General features: G+C 36.7%; 1 protein-coding gene across 2 annotated transcripts; it reads right to left on the bottom strand.

Annotated features, from left to right (window-relative positions):
- Positions 1-1,390: 1,390 nt before the first annotated feature.
- Positions 1,391-14,536, bottom strand: LOC129260687 (EF-hand domain-containing protein 1-like). 2 transcript variants are annotated; one of them, XM_064099943.1, is made up of 12 exons: positions 14,370-14,536; positions 11,358-11,487; positions 9,899-10,120; positions 8,676-8,963; positions 7,999-8,154; positions 7,506-7,698; positions 6,827-7,044; positions 6,193-6,333; positions 5,363-5,548; positions 4,468-4,685; positions 3,692-3,884; positions 1,391-3,393 (listed from the first exon to the last, which is right to left on the bottom strand). In XM_064099943.1, exons 2-12 carry the CDS (start codon positions 11,400-11,402, stop codon positions 3,319-3,321), a joined length of 1,935 nt encoding a protein of 644 aa, XP_063956013.1. In that variant the 5' UTR covers positions 11,403-11,487; positions 14,370-14,536; the 3' UTR covers positions 1,391-3,318. The 2 variants fall into 2 exon arrangements, with proteins under 2 accessions (XP_063956013.1, XP_054754616.2); XM_054898641.2 differs by lacking the exon at positions 14,370-14,536 and having other exon boundaries at positions 11,358-11,552.
- Positions 14,537-17,763: the final 3,227 nt, after the last annotated feature.

The following is a 17,763-nucleotide window of genomic DNA, read 5'->3' as shown; positions in this document are numbered from 1 at the left end:
GTTTTAATGGTAAAGTAAATGAAATGCGCACCAATTGCCGATGCAGAATCGGCTTTCTGTTTACACGTAGTAAAAAAGCCGATTCTGCATCGGCTCGCGGTTCAGAACCTACTACTTTGGTGGTGCAAAATTGCTGATTATGAACCGAGAGCCGATACAAGTTAATCGCATTTACACGCTATGAAAAAGCCGATGCTGCATCGGTTCAAAACCAACACGGTAATAGTGAATGAGTGTGTTAAACAGATCTACCAAGTAATGAGGAGAATACTGATGGTTTCATGCAAACTGCGGATTTCTAAAGTTTTTTTTCAGTTTTATATGTTGTCCTATGGTACTTTTTTGAAAATACAGATTTTCAGCTTTGAAAAATACTGAAATGTTCTTGTTCAGGTTGGTAGCTTGTTTATATTACAAGACCACTTCTCAGAATGTTGCATTATGGGTTAGTCACCGAGCCAGATTGAAGTAGTTGAGGACCTGCGATTGTGCCATATAAGGCTACTAGTTCAATTTGCTTTTAAAGAAATTGAGATTGAAATAAAAGTCATAATTATGTCAAAGATTGAATGCAGCTATGCTAGAGTCACACACTGAGGAAACCAACCAATACTGTGTCATTTGTTGGTCTGGAGCCGGTTTCATTGGTATAACTTTTCCATCAGAAAAGGAATGATCCTTTTTACACTACTGGATGAATAAATTAAATTGAAATAAAGATGAAAATAGGTGGAATGAATTTAACCACCCCCCCCCCCCCGAAAGTGTTACTTTGACGCTTTTGAATTTTCTAGGGATGGTATTCTGAAAACGTTTATATCTTTATTATTGAGATAGGAAGATGTAAAATCATAGTAAATCGGTATTCAAAATCTTAACACAATCTTATCTCTGTAAAAGGACCACCCCTTTCTTGAATTCAATATGCCTGATATTTGGATATTACCAATCAAAACATACTTCACAGCGTTTCATACAAAAAAATGTTAAGGGCACTCTAGATGGGTATAAATATTAAAATTACTATATTTTTTACACCCGTAAACTGCAATTCATTTTACACAACTGGGTGAATTTATGTATTTTTCAACGTCCTCGTGTAAGAAGAAGTCTTCACGTCTACCGTATAGTGATTACCATTTTTTTTTTTGGTTTTTAAAATTCATAATTTTCTTTTTGTTTGCCAGATTCACCTATCTAGTTGTCTGATTTTTCATTTTCCTCTAAAAACAACTTTTCTTTTGGGTTTTTATACCCCTTTAATGCACGAATTCTGAATAAGCCATGGCTAAAATCAAGAATTCGGAAACCACCTTGTGAAATGGAGCTTTATCAGTGAATAAGATTCAAACTCTGGTACATAAATACGAGAAGAAAGAGACAAGTCAAATATATTACACAATACAGCATCATTTACAGTTTATTGATAGCAATATATCTCAAATCGAATGTACAGTCATTTTAAATATTAACAAAATAGAATTACTAACACTTCTTTGACAAAGAAGTGAACTGATAGGCTAATAGATATGAATAGATATATATTTCATAGAAATAAGAAATGATGCATTAATAGTCACATGGGAAAATGTCTTTATTTCTGTACAATGTCTGTGAAAAACTGGATCACTTTTTACACCAGATGCTCAGATGCATAATAAGTTACAAAGTAAATAGCAAGTGTTCTCACATTTTATTTACAAATAGTACATGCTACATGCTATGGAAATGGTATTTCTTTTCCTCCCTATTTATTATTTTATGATGTATAACTAACTACTAGAAATAATTGCAAAAGGGTGCATAAAAAGATAACCAGGTGGGAGTTTCATAAAGCTGTTAGTAAGTTACAAGCAACTTTACGAGCAAATGGTGATTCTTTCTTTGTGGTAAATTGTGTGCACTGATTTTCATTGGTGTCAATTACGTTCCTATGAAAAGATCACCCGTCGTTCGTAAAAGTCGACCGTAACTTACAAACAGCGTTATGAAACATCCACCTGACTTACAATTCTTTTCATGTTTATTCCGTATATTGAATTAAAGTTGCACTATATAATCTCATTTGTAAATTAAAGGCCCAAAAGGGTGGGGTTCATCTCTACTGCTGTTCATACATACAACTAAACAGGTAAAAGGTATTAAAAGGAGAGTATTTTTTGCCTGTTGCTTTGCTGAATTTTGGGTATCTTTACCCCCAAAGAGAAAAAGTCAACTTTCATGTGACCTTTAATGCCTGTTAGTTTGTGTCCATTGCTTTGCTGCATTAAGGGTATACATGTACTTAGACCCATATTCCAGGGATTCACGAGGCACACCTCTTTCAAAATATATTTGAGTGCCCTAGCATCCAATATAAGTTTATTCGGGTTGATCCATCTTGGCAGGGGGGGGGGGTAACTTAATAAAAGTAGCATGTGCAGGGAACATGTGAATAAAGTACTAATCTGAAGATCAAATAAAACCCAAGGTTTTGAAATCACATGGTCATGCACGTGTACAACAATAGGCCTCACCCCCTCCCACCCCAAAGGTGCATTTCAGTGCATAGTTTTCTTATAAACAGCATATTAATAGAAAATAGAAATACATATTGAATTAGAAATGGATGGAATTCATCAAGGCTAGCATAATGTCTAATTCTGACACTTCAACGTTGTCAGTTATCACATTGCATCATAGGAGAAGATAATTATTGCTACACAACTACTGAGAATACGCCAAAGACACAATCTGTGATAGGACGGATTTTATTTCATGCAGTAAAAGAACAGATTTTCAATTTCAGCATATATTGTACACTGTTAGTCAGCAGTGCAGATGCATAGTGCGAGTATTTAAGACGCAGATTCTAAAATTTATGAGCTTTAGGCAGCTCCAAAGAAAAACGGTTGCTGTGTGTTAGATGCTCCACGGATGAATTTTGGAAGGAATGAAACTGCACATGACGAAATGAATTCATGTAGTACATAATAACATGCAGCTAAAAAAGTAAAACCACTTCCTTCCTATGTCTATATTGTTGTCTACACAGCTATTTCTTTTAATCGTCCCAATTATAGAATTTCAATCCAATTTTCACCTTTTCTCTTTGCCAACAAATTTGAAAAAAAAAATATTATAGAATGGAATCCGGGGAAATCTAGCTTTGGCTTTTCTGCTATCACAATATGAAATGTTTCTCCTACGGATCAACCATTTGAGATTTGCAAACAATCAGTCAAAACTGCTTTTTGTTCAGATTCAAGAATTGATTGACTTGTCTGGTTTGGGGCAAAATCGGTAGACTGTCGCATTTTCCTTCACTGCTTGTTGTCCTTAGTCCCACGTTAAGAACTTCATGAATTCCGCATGGCTGATTCTACCGTATTCGTCTCCACATTCTTCAATCAACTGTAAAAAAAGGGAAAAAATGAAATACTTTGTAATCACCAACTAGAAACCACCACACATGAAAACATCATAGTATCACACATTGAAAATGAGAGGTACAAGTCAAATACAATAATCTTTGATAAAAGATGTTATTTGAGACATTTCCTCATATCAAAATATATGGTTTTCTATTCGAACACCTGACTTTGAAACAAGTAGATTTGTAAAAACCTGATGGACTGTACAGAACATAATGCTGAGCCATGTGTCATGTCATTTTTGAAAGCTTTGGAATCTTGATAAAAGAGATACTTACCGCTTGCATGACATCATCATCTAGGGGTAGATTCTGCTTGTGGCAGGCGACCTTGAGCTCATTCACATCAATGTTTCCTGAACGGTCACGGTCGTATCGTAAGAAGGCTTCTGTCAAAGAGGTGAAGTTGATGTAGTTGTCCTTGCGGAGTTGAGACTTGACCTCTGCTAAGAGCTGTTTCAGGTCATTCGGCCTGGGAAGGGGACATTCAGTAAATGTCGTCATAATATCGGACATTTGGATAATGAACAGCTAACCTCAAAACATATTGCTTTATTTGAGAACTCATATAAATACTTATTACTTTCTAGAGACAAGATCAAACAATTCTAGGTTACCCAAATTTGTATTTGAGTCCTCACATCCCATTTAAAATTGATGCTCTGTATAGAGTCTGGGAACTCAATAAAGGATGTTGTAGTGTAACTTAAACACATTGAATCGTGGCTCAAACGTTTACATGCAGGGGCGAATTACCTGCAACACGTTTAACTATGGAACGCCCAAAACATAACACTCTGTTGCTAGATTTTGCAATAAAGAAGAAAATTATGCAGTGACACTATATTTTGTATATTACAATTTTTCTTGATACCTTTATTGGCCAGACTTACAATGTATCCTAATGAAAAAAAATGTACAATAGACATTTATAATTTTCAATTGCTCTGGGCCAGATGACATTTCCAATTTTCAACCCAATTCATTATTTCATATCAAGGTATAATTTTTGTGTACACAACTCTGCATTGGTATAGAGTAAGAACGTCACTTACGATCTCTTGACAATCATGGGGGCGCCCTTTTGTGATGCTAACGTTAATGGTTTGGAAGGCAGGCCCATGGACCTGGTGGCTTGGATGCTATGGATAGTCTTGTCACAGCCTGGAAAGTCTTGCTTATGGGCCTCCAGGTAGTGAAGTACGTAGTCGTCAGCATCGGTGATGATGAACCGATGACTAAACACCTCTAGACAAGATCCAATGGTCAGGTCCTAAACAATGACAAGTAGAAAAGATAAAAAACTTAGTTGCAATAAAATGATACCAAGTATTTGGCAAGGAATCACTCTCCACCCAGGTGCTTAATGGGTAGCTGCTTGGGTACCCAAAGTCATTGTAGCTTGTACAGTATTGTGAAAAGTAAATCTTATTAAGTCATGCATAGGCCCTAAATAAAATAATTATACTTAATCTTGCTTGGAAAATATATACTAGGGGATTTCATCTCCCCCTACTAGATATGATTGATTGTTCAGAATTTCAATAAAAAATCCAACAAATTTCGGAATCCACAATGCACACTCAAACAAATTATGCAGTACATTGAACAACAAATGGCATATAAAATTTATCAAAAAATCAGGCTTAAATCCAAACTCTAGTCTAAATTTGTTTTTTGACTATGGATAACCAGTGGAGATGAAAATGTTAAATGGTAATGATTCTATTTGACAGCACATTTGGTGCTTGCTTTATTTAAAACTGTTTTGGAATGATAAATAAAATATTAAGTTTTCTACACCATTTCAGCTTCGAAATAGAACAAAATGAAATAGTGTCAAACTTTCATATTTTTTACATTTCCAGCTTTCCATAACTTAAGCCCAGATTTAGACCATGGTTTATGGTAAACCAGAGTTTAGAACATGGTTCAGTAACCAGTACTAACCTGTGGGCCGTAGAACTGTGGATTCTCAGGTGTTGAACCAGGCTTGGTCACTCTCGTTCTCTCAAGGAATGTACCGCTGATGATTCCGGAGTTACGGACAGGGGGCTCAAAGATTTTGATCATATCATCAGCCAGACGATAACTGATGATGAACCGACGACCTTTGTCCTCAGGTCGCACAGAGTCCTAAAAAGCGCAGAAGAAAAAAAGCAAAAGATCATAACCACATAGAGATCAAAATCGCAAGAGAAGCCCGCAACAATGATACAAACATTTAAGCAATTATATTTTTCTTTAATCTCTAAAGTATATCCTAAAAATCTGGTCGATTACAAAGGAGAAATTATTTTTTTTTACACCCGACAATTTTGCATGGAAAAAAATAGGGTGTATTGATTGTCTTAAATGTATGATACAGAATAACTCTCAGACAGATCAAAATATTGAAATTATTCCTTTTTCAAAACAATAATTGATTTCAGGATCATCACTAAAAAAGGGTTCCCAGCCCCCTTGGGAAATCAGGTGAAATTATCTTTCCCTTTTTCCAGTCATGGAAAAGTCAGGGGATATGATAAAAATGAAAATAAAAAATCAGGGAAGAGTCATGTAATTTTGACTGGCCTAACAGTCAAAAGTAGCCAAACAGTGTTTCATACTGCAAATAGTTCACTGCAACATCAAAGAAAACATTTGAAATTGGAAAGGAATTGGAATGATTATCATGGAGTTTGAGACCTCATCAAGGAAATTCAGGAAATTTTTGTTTTCTTGAAATACCCTGCCATGTCAAATCTTCTTGACACTGTATTGCGGGATGATGAACTTACCATGACGGCTTCAAATCGAAGGATCTTATGATCGTTCTCCAGCATCTTGATGAAGTCTTTCTTGGGTGGCTGGGGGACCAGTGACAGGCAGGACTGCAGGGAATCTTCATAGGACCCAAAGCCATTGTAAGGCGGCAAGTCCTGTGTCAAAGAATCAAAAGATAAAATATAAGAACATCTCTTTGATCTTCTTCTTTTGTGTCCATCATCTACAAGTACAACTAAATGTCCAGATATTTGGCCAGAACTTGATACAGCCTAGCACTTTGATGACAAGTGAATATGCAATTATTAAATTCTGGACACTACTGGTTATTTCTGCTATGAAACGCTGCTAAGACAAATGTGAATGAAAGCATTTGAGTAATTATTAATAAATGCTATGATGTCCAATGTGCAGCTTATGATAAAAATTAATTTGTAAGATCCTAGAAGTGGGTGCTCCAAGGACAATATGACCTCCAAGGAAAACTTGACCTCCATGGAAAAATTGACCTGGGAAATCAATTGGAATCGTGTCTCTCGCAAAGATGGCTACGTAGTTTACTGAATCAGAATGCTGAGTAAAATACTTGGCTTAAGTACTGAATTGAGTACCGGCCTTAGAAATATTAAAACATTGTCAGACTCTTACCATCTTGGCGAGCTTTCTGGCTTCCATAGAGACCTGAACAGGGCCTGACTGAGAGACACCAAGCTGTTCCATGTATTGCTTTGTGAAAGCATCAGCATCGTAGATGAGGAATGGCCTGTTGTAGATGTAAACCGTCTTGCCAATGCCAAAGTCTGGAGGGCTGTACCAGTTCTTGATTTCATGGTTCGAAAGCTCCATAACCACTGCACGGAAAGAGGCTGTGAGAGAAAATATGGAAGAGAATGAATAATATGATAGTCAAAAGTTGAAGTATCACAATTTATCATTTCTTAATTTGAAAGTGCATGCGAAGTGAAAATGATTCATGTTCATTGCTACATCAACACATAAAGCTAAAACAGCTTTCTTAAGCCAATTTGCAAAAAAGTAATTACACGAGAATCAATATTTTCCTACCCACTTTCTCCATATGCACCCAATTAATATGTAGCTTATGTTTAATATTCAGGATTTCAATACAGTTATAATTCCTCCTCACATCATTTTTTCTTTCAGAAACAGGCATTGCTTTGAACCCAACTAAAAATCTAAAACAAAAGGAAATGTCAAGTCAGATTACTAGCATAAAAATTCTGCAAATTTCATTTCAAAATGAAACTGGGAGCAGTACATAATAGCAAATCTGACACAATGCATAGCTGACTTGAGTGAAACTTACAGTCAACATTGTCACGGTCTTTTGGAACTCTTTGTTTCTTGAGGAACAGCGGGAAAGGATCTCGGCCGTCGTTGGGTTCGTGGACCTCTCTGACCTCCACTGTATCGTCAACGAGGTAGTACTGTATGATGTAAGGTCGTTGCTCACCAAACATGCTGCTTCGATCATCCCAAACACAGAAAAAACGCAGAACCTGAGGATCAAGTATGAAAATGATCAAAGTTATCAATTTATAAGTTTAGATGCTTGCACCATTTCTGATAATTGGGGAAAACCTTGATGTTTATAAAGTAGATCCAATTATTTTATATCTATTATTCTATCTATTTCTTTGGTACAATCTTGATTTTGCTGAATGCTTAATGACACACTACCAATGATGATTATGATGATGAAGATGATGATAATAATAGTAATAATATTAATAATATTCAAACAACATTTGGATAAGATCAAATGTGGCATTGAGACTTCGCACACAGTGTTACCCTACCTTCCGATCGAGTTCCAAGAACTGCTTGAGTTTGTCGAACGTACTGGGTGTGGTGAATGCCTCAATGGCAGACTTCTCCTTGCGAGACTCTGTGTGGGGATCTGCAGGGGTAGGTGCAGGGGCATTCAGCTCAATCCCTTCCATTGCCATGTATTCCTACAATGAGAAGAAAACCCCGAAAACCATTTTAGTGTAAAGAAAAAATCCCCTTCAATATGCATACCATAAATAGATTGGGATTGAGATTAGTTTCCCATTAACAGCAGGCGACATTAATTTTGAAGAAAAAAAATTCTTTTAATCATATTTTCTTTAAAATTTTTGAAAAACATACTAACACCATCAAGTTTCAAATATCCTATAAAATCCTATTTAGTGTCACTTCTCCCTTAAAAATCATACTAAACAGGATAATCCTACTATCTGGCAGCTCTGCCCATCCCATTAAAAACAAACAAAAAACAACAACAAAATTTGCTTAGGGCTGATTTTAATGCTCTTTTGGAGATTTTAAGGGCAAATTAGGGGGAGCCCCCATGTAATTTTATTCCTCTGTTGTGAACACTGATTAGCTGTCAATGAAACTGTGCTTCATTTCCCCTCTACTGTACTTGTGCTCAAAGACAAGTCTTGTGGAAGAGGCCCCATGTAGGACAATCAAGAGAAAGATGGCTTACCGCTGTCCACTTATCACAGCCTGTGATCTGGAAAACCTTGCCGTAAAACGTGACCTGGATGTCGAGATTGAGGTCCTTCCAGTGCCAGTGGTCGCCTTGGTCGTTCTTGGGCAACCTCATGCGTTTGATCAGCTTGCCCTGGGGCATGCCACTGTTCTCTATGTGGGGTTCGATGACGGAGATGCTGTCGTCTTCCAGGTAGTAGTAGATGATGACGGGACGGACGCGGTAGTATTCGCTGGGTGACTCATGGACGGTTTGCTTGTAGAATGCGTTGAATTTCAGTACCTAGAAAGGAAATATTCCATGTGTGCAATTATTTCAATACACTTCTCAGTTCTCACTTTCCTTTGAAGATAAAATGTATGCTAACAAAAAAAGTAAGATGAATTATTTTCTATAAATCCTTCCCATTAAAAGTACAAAAGGAACATTTTGACTTCAAAGAGAGAAAAGGGTTGAGGAATGGAGACAGAGATGAGCAGAGAAAAGGAGAAAGACATAAATGAGAGAGCGAGAGAGAATAACTGATCAAGTGTTCCCAGTAATCGAAAGCCACTCAAAAGCAATGTGAAAAGCGCAAGTACTTCCTTTTTTCTTTTTTTTTAATCAGCAGAGATAAATTAGTGACATTATATAAATAAATGCAATTGTTTACTGTCCACTGAATGAACTTTGTTCATTGTTTTTACTATTTTTTCTTAATATTCATCCCAATCCTAAACAGATTGATACAACATAAATTATCCTAAAATATTGATGTACATCAGCTGTATTTTACAAACTCATCAACAAAGAGCAACCTGATAACAATTGTCATGTAATGCCTGTAGGTATCAAACATTATATTCTGAAATTCCAACAAATTTAATACTTAGTAGTTTCCATTCAATTTTGTTTGATCAAAAGAAAAAGAATTCATCATAACATTTGATAAATGTAGGCTACATGTTCCAGTAACATGAGGACCCTCTTATAAAATTAATGAACAACAGAAATCATAAATAGACCTGAGAAACAGAGGGATAACTACAAATTCAAACTTGTTTAAAGGGGATGATGTTCATTCCAACAGAAAATATGATTTTAATTTATGCTTGTTGAGGTGGACTTACCCTTCAAACGATGAACAGTTTGACTCTATGGAACTTGTAAAAAAAAATATTAATCAAGGTGTATCATTATTGATACAGCAGTGTAAATAAATTTACAGCCAAACTAACCTTTTTATCAAAAGCTACATGTGCAGGGATAAAATCTTCTGGTGGTGCTTGCTTAGCCTGTCCATATGTCAGTGTTGGTCTTTTGTTGTTCAGTTCATCTAATTCTGAAAGAGTGAGTTGATTGACTTCCAATGGTTCGCCTCCGATGCCGACCTCTGGCCTTGCAGGCAGGGCATATCCATTTTTGTAGCCGAGGGATTGGGATCTGTGATACTTGCGTTGCTGAAGGGATTAATGATAAGAATGATTAATAATGATACGGCCGTGCACTGCCACTAGACTTGATCACCATACTAACCCGCATCATGATTTTATACAGGCATTTTAACGCAAGGACAAGCAAGCAATTGACATTCGTAGCAGGCCCCATGGCAGGAAGGTTGGGCCAAAAAATGGAATAAATAACATTGTCAATTATTATCAGCCAAATATCCCAGCAGGGCTGCTTGCACCTTGTTGCATAAATTGTCAGGCATCAGACCAGTGCAGTGGTTTGACCAGGCAGGCTAAGCTAAGAATGTCAATAAGGGCCATGAGCAAAGGCTTATAACAATGTCATTAAATTCATTTTCAAATTTTCATGAAAAGACAAATACATGAAGATCTTCATGTAGATTCAAACACAATTATAAATAGATCTACAAAGGAAAACCATATGGTCTAGGCCTAACGTTAGCTATTTCTCCAAATTTTTTAATGAGATAGGCCTACATGTATTTGGCACACTTACTTTTACATTAGGCCTATAAGAATATAAATTATAATAAACATTTTCAACTAAAATTTTCTGAAAATAAAAAGAAATTCAGGTTTTAATCTTTAGTTAAATTGTGTCTACTTAGGTGGGCAGACATGTCATGGGGGCCCCGATCATTAAGTGTGAGTGTATATTTGGGCCGAAACTTACGACATGGTCATGGACGAGGCTGCACTCTACATTTTACTAATTTTTTAGAAATAGATCTAACGTTAGGGGGCCTAGATCAATAGAGGTCTACTCTATTTGATGTTAGTTAACAATAGTCAATAACATTGATTGAGATCCAACTTTAATTTTGTTTAAAATATGATGATCAATTAGCATTTTTTTCGTCCCATCATCGTTAATGTTGGTTGTCCCAAGGCCAAACAAACGCACAGACACACTTCACAAGTCACGAGTACAAAATTTGATTGAAAAATTTAACAGGAAGGCCATGACAATGTTAAATGTCAGAACTCAGAATCTACTTGTTACTTTATCACTATGATTACTATGAATAACAAAACAAATTAGCATAACATTAGACCAGTGTTCATGACTGCGTTCAATGATCATGTTCATGCATTCAAATCAGAGTCTGACTCTGTCTGACGAATGAAATGAAAAGAGACACTGTCTCGGTCCAACTCTTCTTTATTGTCATCAAATCCACATCTCTATTTTCGAGCTTCAAATGTTCAGCAAATTTGCACTTACCGTTGGGTCTGTAAAGGTATTTCCCGGTAGAAAAGGGAGAGCCATATTGAAATTGTTTCACACTTTAACTAGACTCCAGTTGTTGCCTGTGTATTATCAATCACGAAAAACACGAAACACACACGCGTAGCTAGACCACGTACGTGCAGTCGCCGCTGGCTAACGTCAGCTTAATGGACGCCGCCATATTGCCAGATTTGGCCCGCGCCCTCACCGGCTAACGCTCGGCTAAAACTCGAACGCCATTCACCCATACACTAATTCCCCTTGATTACCGTTGTTAAAAACCTCTGTCAAATCTTTTCCAGCATTTTTATGAATTAGCGATTGATGTTTTTCCGTTTATCAAATCTCCTTCATTATACACATATTTTTTTCATATTTATAACATTTTTATTTTAATCACAATTTCAGTCCAAACGCGGGTCAGTTTTTGTTAACCCACGTTGTTTGTGCATGCCCACGTATAGCCTTACGCGTATTGAAAGGAATGATGTTGTGTCGAAAAACAGAATTGTTATTGTTTGTTCCTTGTTTGTTGGGGATGAAACTATGATGGCGACCAGTCACGTTTGACTGTACCGCCAAATAGTTAAGATTAATTAATTAAGGTCAAGGTGAGATAAGAGAAATGAGCAAGGGGCATTGTGGGGGGGGGAGAGAGAGAGAGAGGGGGGGGGGTTACGAGGGCCGAGTGGGGATACAGTTTCATCATGCAGTACAGGGCGTCGATGAACACTTTTATTTTTTTCTCCAAAATATGGAAAGTGACAGAATAATCAGAAAAAGGTTGATTGGTTCTGATTTTGAAAAAAAAAAGAATTTATCAAGATTGCTGTTATTCTTCATGGTTGTAGAATTTATTTTAGTTTCTCTGATAAGTATAATTCTTTCAAACAACTCAAATTTTGATTAATCGTATTTCATTTATTTCACTCTTTTCTTTCGCCTCGTTTTTTTTTTCCAAAAAATCAGGGAGCTGAAAAATATGAGAGCTAGAACCTAAAGATATGGGGTAGCTATGACGTTGGAGGGGGCGCAGCCTCATGCACTTGCAGATCCAAATCAATTTTCACAGGGGACACTTAGAGTACCGGTAGCCCCTACTTCTTTAATATTATTTTTACAAGCAAAAAGAAGTCAATGAAGACATCAGGCCACCGACAGCTGCCTCGTCAAAGGGGGGGGGGGGGGGCGGTCGATTATTTTGAGTATTTTATTTCATTTTGTCCTCAATAGGGGGGGGGGTCAATTAATTCTATATACACTTCTATTGTCTTTATATATGGGGGGGGGGGTCTGCTAGTGAGCATGTTTTTAAAAGGGCTTAATAAGGGGGTTAATACAACAGAAATTGTACGATTTAACACAATAAAATGTATCATCGAGGTTAATACTAAATTAATACATAATTAATAATTGTTTTAATTGAAAATGAAAATAATAAAGGCACCCATAGATCTTAACATCTCATAAATACAGGCCTAAACCTGTATTGGAAGTTGAACAGGCATAAAGTATAAATGTTTAGCTATATAGCTGATGCTTTGATCCCGCAACCAAATAATGTTATCATAAACTAGTAGATGTTATATCAGTCATGTCAGTGGCGTAACAAGTGAAAATAATTGAGGGTACTACGATATGGCGTATCAGGCAAAATTTATAAAATATATAGTTGCAAGCAAGCGACATAAGCATAATTTTGACTTTTGGTTACAAAAATCCAATTGAACAATTTCGCAAGATTCTCTTACCTTATCCTTTTTTTTTCTTGTTCGTGAATTGGGGGCATGCAAGACCCACCCCCCCCCCCCCCCCATACACTCTTTGATGTCACTGTCTAAAATTTGATTTAAACTTTGAGAATTTGAATTTCTTATCTAAGTAATCCAAAGGGATAAGACAAAAATATTTGCAGATTACTTATTTCAAAGTGTTTTTATACCTATAACTCCCCAACTCTGCTCTAGCTGCACTGCACGTTGCCTAACGGCCTTCCACCAAAGGGCCAGGCCGACTCGCCCCGTGAGCAAGTGACCGCGTTCGCGTAAGTTCGACCGAAGCCATGACTAAATTCTGACCATAAACATCACCTAACTAATCACTCTCTGACAATATTTCAAAGTATATTTTATTACAGTCGATCCTTTGGGCCATTAAACGATAATATTTCCAATGTTATCATGACAAACAATTTTAATGAGATAGTGGCATTGTAGAAAAAACTAATTTATAAGCACGAAATGGCACCAGATAAATCATCAAACATACAGCGCAGCGTTCGGGACTGGTGAGTGGTACGGCTCGCTTGGAGTTTTCGCCCCGACGAATTCGGCGAAAACGCTACCATTGCGCCGTGCGAATGTTCAATCTGCGGCTCTCAATCAGAGACTTGAATGTCTCTTTTTGCATTATCGAAAATGTATCATAGACTTTGTTTGATTTGTTTACAAGTAAGTTGCATATCCGTCGTGATAATTAGGAAAATCCATGATGTCTTCTTCTAATTCTGTAAAAATTACCTCTTCAAGGTGCCTGTGTCAGAAAATTGCCGGAAATCGTAAAAAATTGCCTAAAATGTCTCTTTTTGAAAGTTCATCCATGGTCTGGAAAAAAATGTTATAATTTATGTAGACGTATACCGTAAACAAATACATCCTCGATCACTGAAATGAAGTGTTTGCTAAGCTTTTATATCTCAGACCGCGTTACCATGGCAACTTGGGAAAACCTTTATTTTTTAGTAATAAAATTCTGGTTTTAAGGGTCATTTTAGAGACATAAAACTAACCATATTTTGAAGTATTGGGTTTAAATTTCACATAAAATTGAATTATCTATGTTTATACTCTCGTATATGAATATTCATATTTCTTATAGAATCTTAGTTTTTGATTGGTCAATGTTTCAGTCATGGGTAATAACTGAGCGTTAAAAAATCTGAAAATGCGCATTTTATCGGCAACCAACAAGCAAGATGGCGGAACACATTAAGTTGGCGCTATGCACGTACGTGAGACGGATAGCATTGTATTTTGATCAGGGAAATCCTATATCGAGCTAGATTGAACACAGTCATTTACACGCGTTGCTAGTTGCTAACATCGGGGTCGAGCTTGGCAGCTGGGTTGCTATGTAAACAGGTATGGACGAATGTACAAGAAGAAACTATAGATGGCGCTAAAGCAAAATTTTAGCGGTGGTCGGATAAAAAAAAAAGATAAAAAAAGAGTATAATCTCTTTGGATCCAAACTGCTTATTTTATCCACCTCTGGTTCGAGTCATTGAATACTCTTTAAAAAATCCTAACGTTATATAAGATGGGGAGCGAAAAAAATAAAGAGAGAAAAAAAAAACTACGTCAGTCTTATGGGACGTGTTGCTACCTGTCGAAATGAGTTTCGAATCAAGGTGTCAAAATCGAAGCCAATAAATTGAGGGGTTCGATTTTTTGTTGTTATACAAAGCACGAATTTGTTTTTAAAATATTTTTTTAGTAAAAATTGATTATTATACTTCTCTCAGATTTTGATGTATAACGGACAGCTAAGCCGGTGTTGGAGGTGTTCAAGTAAATTCAGTGAAAAAGGGTGATTGATTTTTGCCAATATTTTTTACCAACATTTTGTGCCAATTTATAACAATGTGAGCAGACTGTCGGAAAAGCCCAAATGACAATTCGACTGGACAAATCTTCTAATTTATGTCAATTTAACTTCTTGGACTTTTTGCCATGGGTGTCGATCACGGGGGTGGGGGGATATATCCTCTCAATATTTCAGGTAGGGGATGGCCTGTGTTATCGTCCCCACCCTAATCTACCGTCGAGCATCATTATTATTTTATGATGAATCATAATTATTATGACAATGTATGATAATGATGATAAGGAGGGAGGACATGACGATCATGATCATGATGATAACATTGATTGCCGTACATACACCATGATGACCCGCTCATTTTTTCCTAAACATCCCTATGTTTAATGAATGAAAACATTCCACATAAGTCTGTCACTCTAACAACAAGTTGTTTAAACCTTTTTAGCAATGGTTTACACTTTTTAAGCAACTTGATTAAACTTTAAACAACAGTTGTTAGAGTGATGGGCTTAACTAACATGCATAAAATGTACAACAGAATTAATTTTTACAGTGCCCTTTCAGAAATTTGTAGAAATAAATGGGTGGAGAAACTTAAAAGAAAAAAAATCGAGGACTGAATAGAGTAACTTGTTCATGTTTATGTTATACATTACAATGAAACAAAAAATACTCCTCTCAGCAAACCAAGTGCATAGAGTGTGGCCGGTTATTTTACCACCCTTTTTAATATCACTTCAAGTATTCTTGATCGAGATTTATGATGTAAAGTAAGTGGAGAGTACACACAAATGTTATATTTTTAAATATCATGAAAAAATCTCTCACAAAATTAGATTTTTTGTTTAGAAAAGGTCTCAAATATTGTGCTCGCTCGATTCGCTCGCTTGCAGCTTTATATAAAGTTTGCCGTTAACGCCACTGACCCCAAGCGCCAGCGCCACTGAGTTCCCCTGGTCCCTTAACTCTCCGAAATAAATAAAGGCATTCATAGAAATGAAACATTAATGTAACTTGTCAATGACAATAATGACATGCAAGTATGCAACTGATCAGTATACCACATAAGTCATTTTGCACGGCATTAAGCTTCAATAATACAATGTGCTGGAATAAAAACTTGGTCTCTTAGGAAATTTGTTTTAATTTGACGAGTTCTCCCACCAGCACCTCTGCTCCAGTTGTGATGTGAAGACTAATGGTATAAAATGACAGTCAGAACAGACGCTAATCTGAATAATACCATTACATCAACAGGGCTTCGATGATTAACCTTTGGAAACAGATGAATAGATCGCCGACCTTTTGATTGATTTATGTTGATGTATATACAGGGGAAATGAAGTATGATATTGTGACTTGGTCATGTAATTAATTTCATTTGAAATGATGACATTATCTCCCGAATGGAGTTTGTTAACGAGCAGAATTATAAGAATTATAGTGCTGATAGCAGGATGATCGCATCTTTCATTCGGGGGGGGGGGGGGGGGTGATGAAAAATGAATGAACGATACCCTGATGTTTCATTATTGTCGTCGGCAAATAAAATTGTCTGATCTAACGTCTTTCCTTGAATGTGATTGGCTGCGAAGCACATACACTGCAAAACTCTGGTGTTGATTTAACACCAGCCCGGAATCTATATAATTATGTCCACACCAGAGAAGTGTTAAACAACATTAGTTTTGTTTTGGTCTAACATGCACCAGATATAAATAGGTGTTTATACAACACCAATTAGTATTAAAGCAGCATCGGTTTGATTCCAAACTGGTGTTGTTTAAATACTTCTCTGGTGTGGACATATAGATTCCGGGGCTGGTGTTAAATCAACACCGGAGTTTTTGCAGTGTATCTGGTCACTGTCGGATATTAAAGGATAAAACATCCGACAAATTATTCAGGCAACACTGTCCGTTGGAGCATATACCATACCGTTTCGTGAACGGATCTATAGGTTCGAATCAGAGTTGATGCTACCGCTCGCTTCCAATAATAATCAAACATGAACTAACATACATAATTACTCAAAATTATAATACTGCCTTCCTTTTATTCAAAGGCTGAATGCTTACCAGAGGCTTGTAAGACATAGCAACAAATAATTTGGGCAACTGTTAGATGTTACAGTCTTTTATCAAGAGGGTTGCCTGGTTCTCCAGGAAAGAAACAGTCAAGGAATTCGAACATCCATCGAGATTGTCATGATTGTAGCAACTTATTGTTAGCCGCATCATACAACATCGATCAAGTTATTGTTTTCATTAACTCAGATGGCCTTATAATAAACATCTCCGCTTTTAAATTAAGTCCATAAATTCATGACTATCATTAATATTTTAACCTCGGTAAACCTCGGTATGCCCCCGATCATGCCCCATGTTAATAGGTCTTAAAGGTGTCATTATTATCATGATCATAATTGCGAAAATGTCGCTATATATATACACATACTGTACCACGAAAGTTGCGAAAAAGGGTAAGATGTAAAAGAATACATACATGCGAGGGAGACATTTCTATCAATGATATCAGTGTTTGCAAATTTCTAGTTGGTTTCTCTCCCCCACCCTCCCTCCGCCTCTCGCTTCATAACAGGTACTGTACGTAACTGTTATGGTTGGTAGAGTGGCCAAAGTCCTGCGCAAGGTGGGTTACCCCTTTATCTGTGGTTACCCCCCCCCCTTCTTCTGTCATGTCCGTTTTCGGTTTTCGGTGGTACTTCCATGACGTTCCATGAAAAGGGAGATCGGCATCTATTGTGAAAAAGGTAGATTATCCTTAAAAAGGGTCA

This window comes from Lytechinus pictus, chromosome 1, assembly GCF_037042905.1.
Source record: "Lytechinus pictus isolate F3 Inbred chromosome 1, Lp3.0, whole genome shotgun sequence".
Classification (NCBI taxonomy): domain Eukaryota; kingdom Metazoa; phylum Echinodermata; class Echinoidea; order Temnopleuroida; family Toxopneustidae; genus Lytechinus; species Lytechinus pictus.
This window is presented reverse-complemented; position numbering and strand designations above follow the sequence as displayed.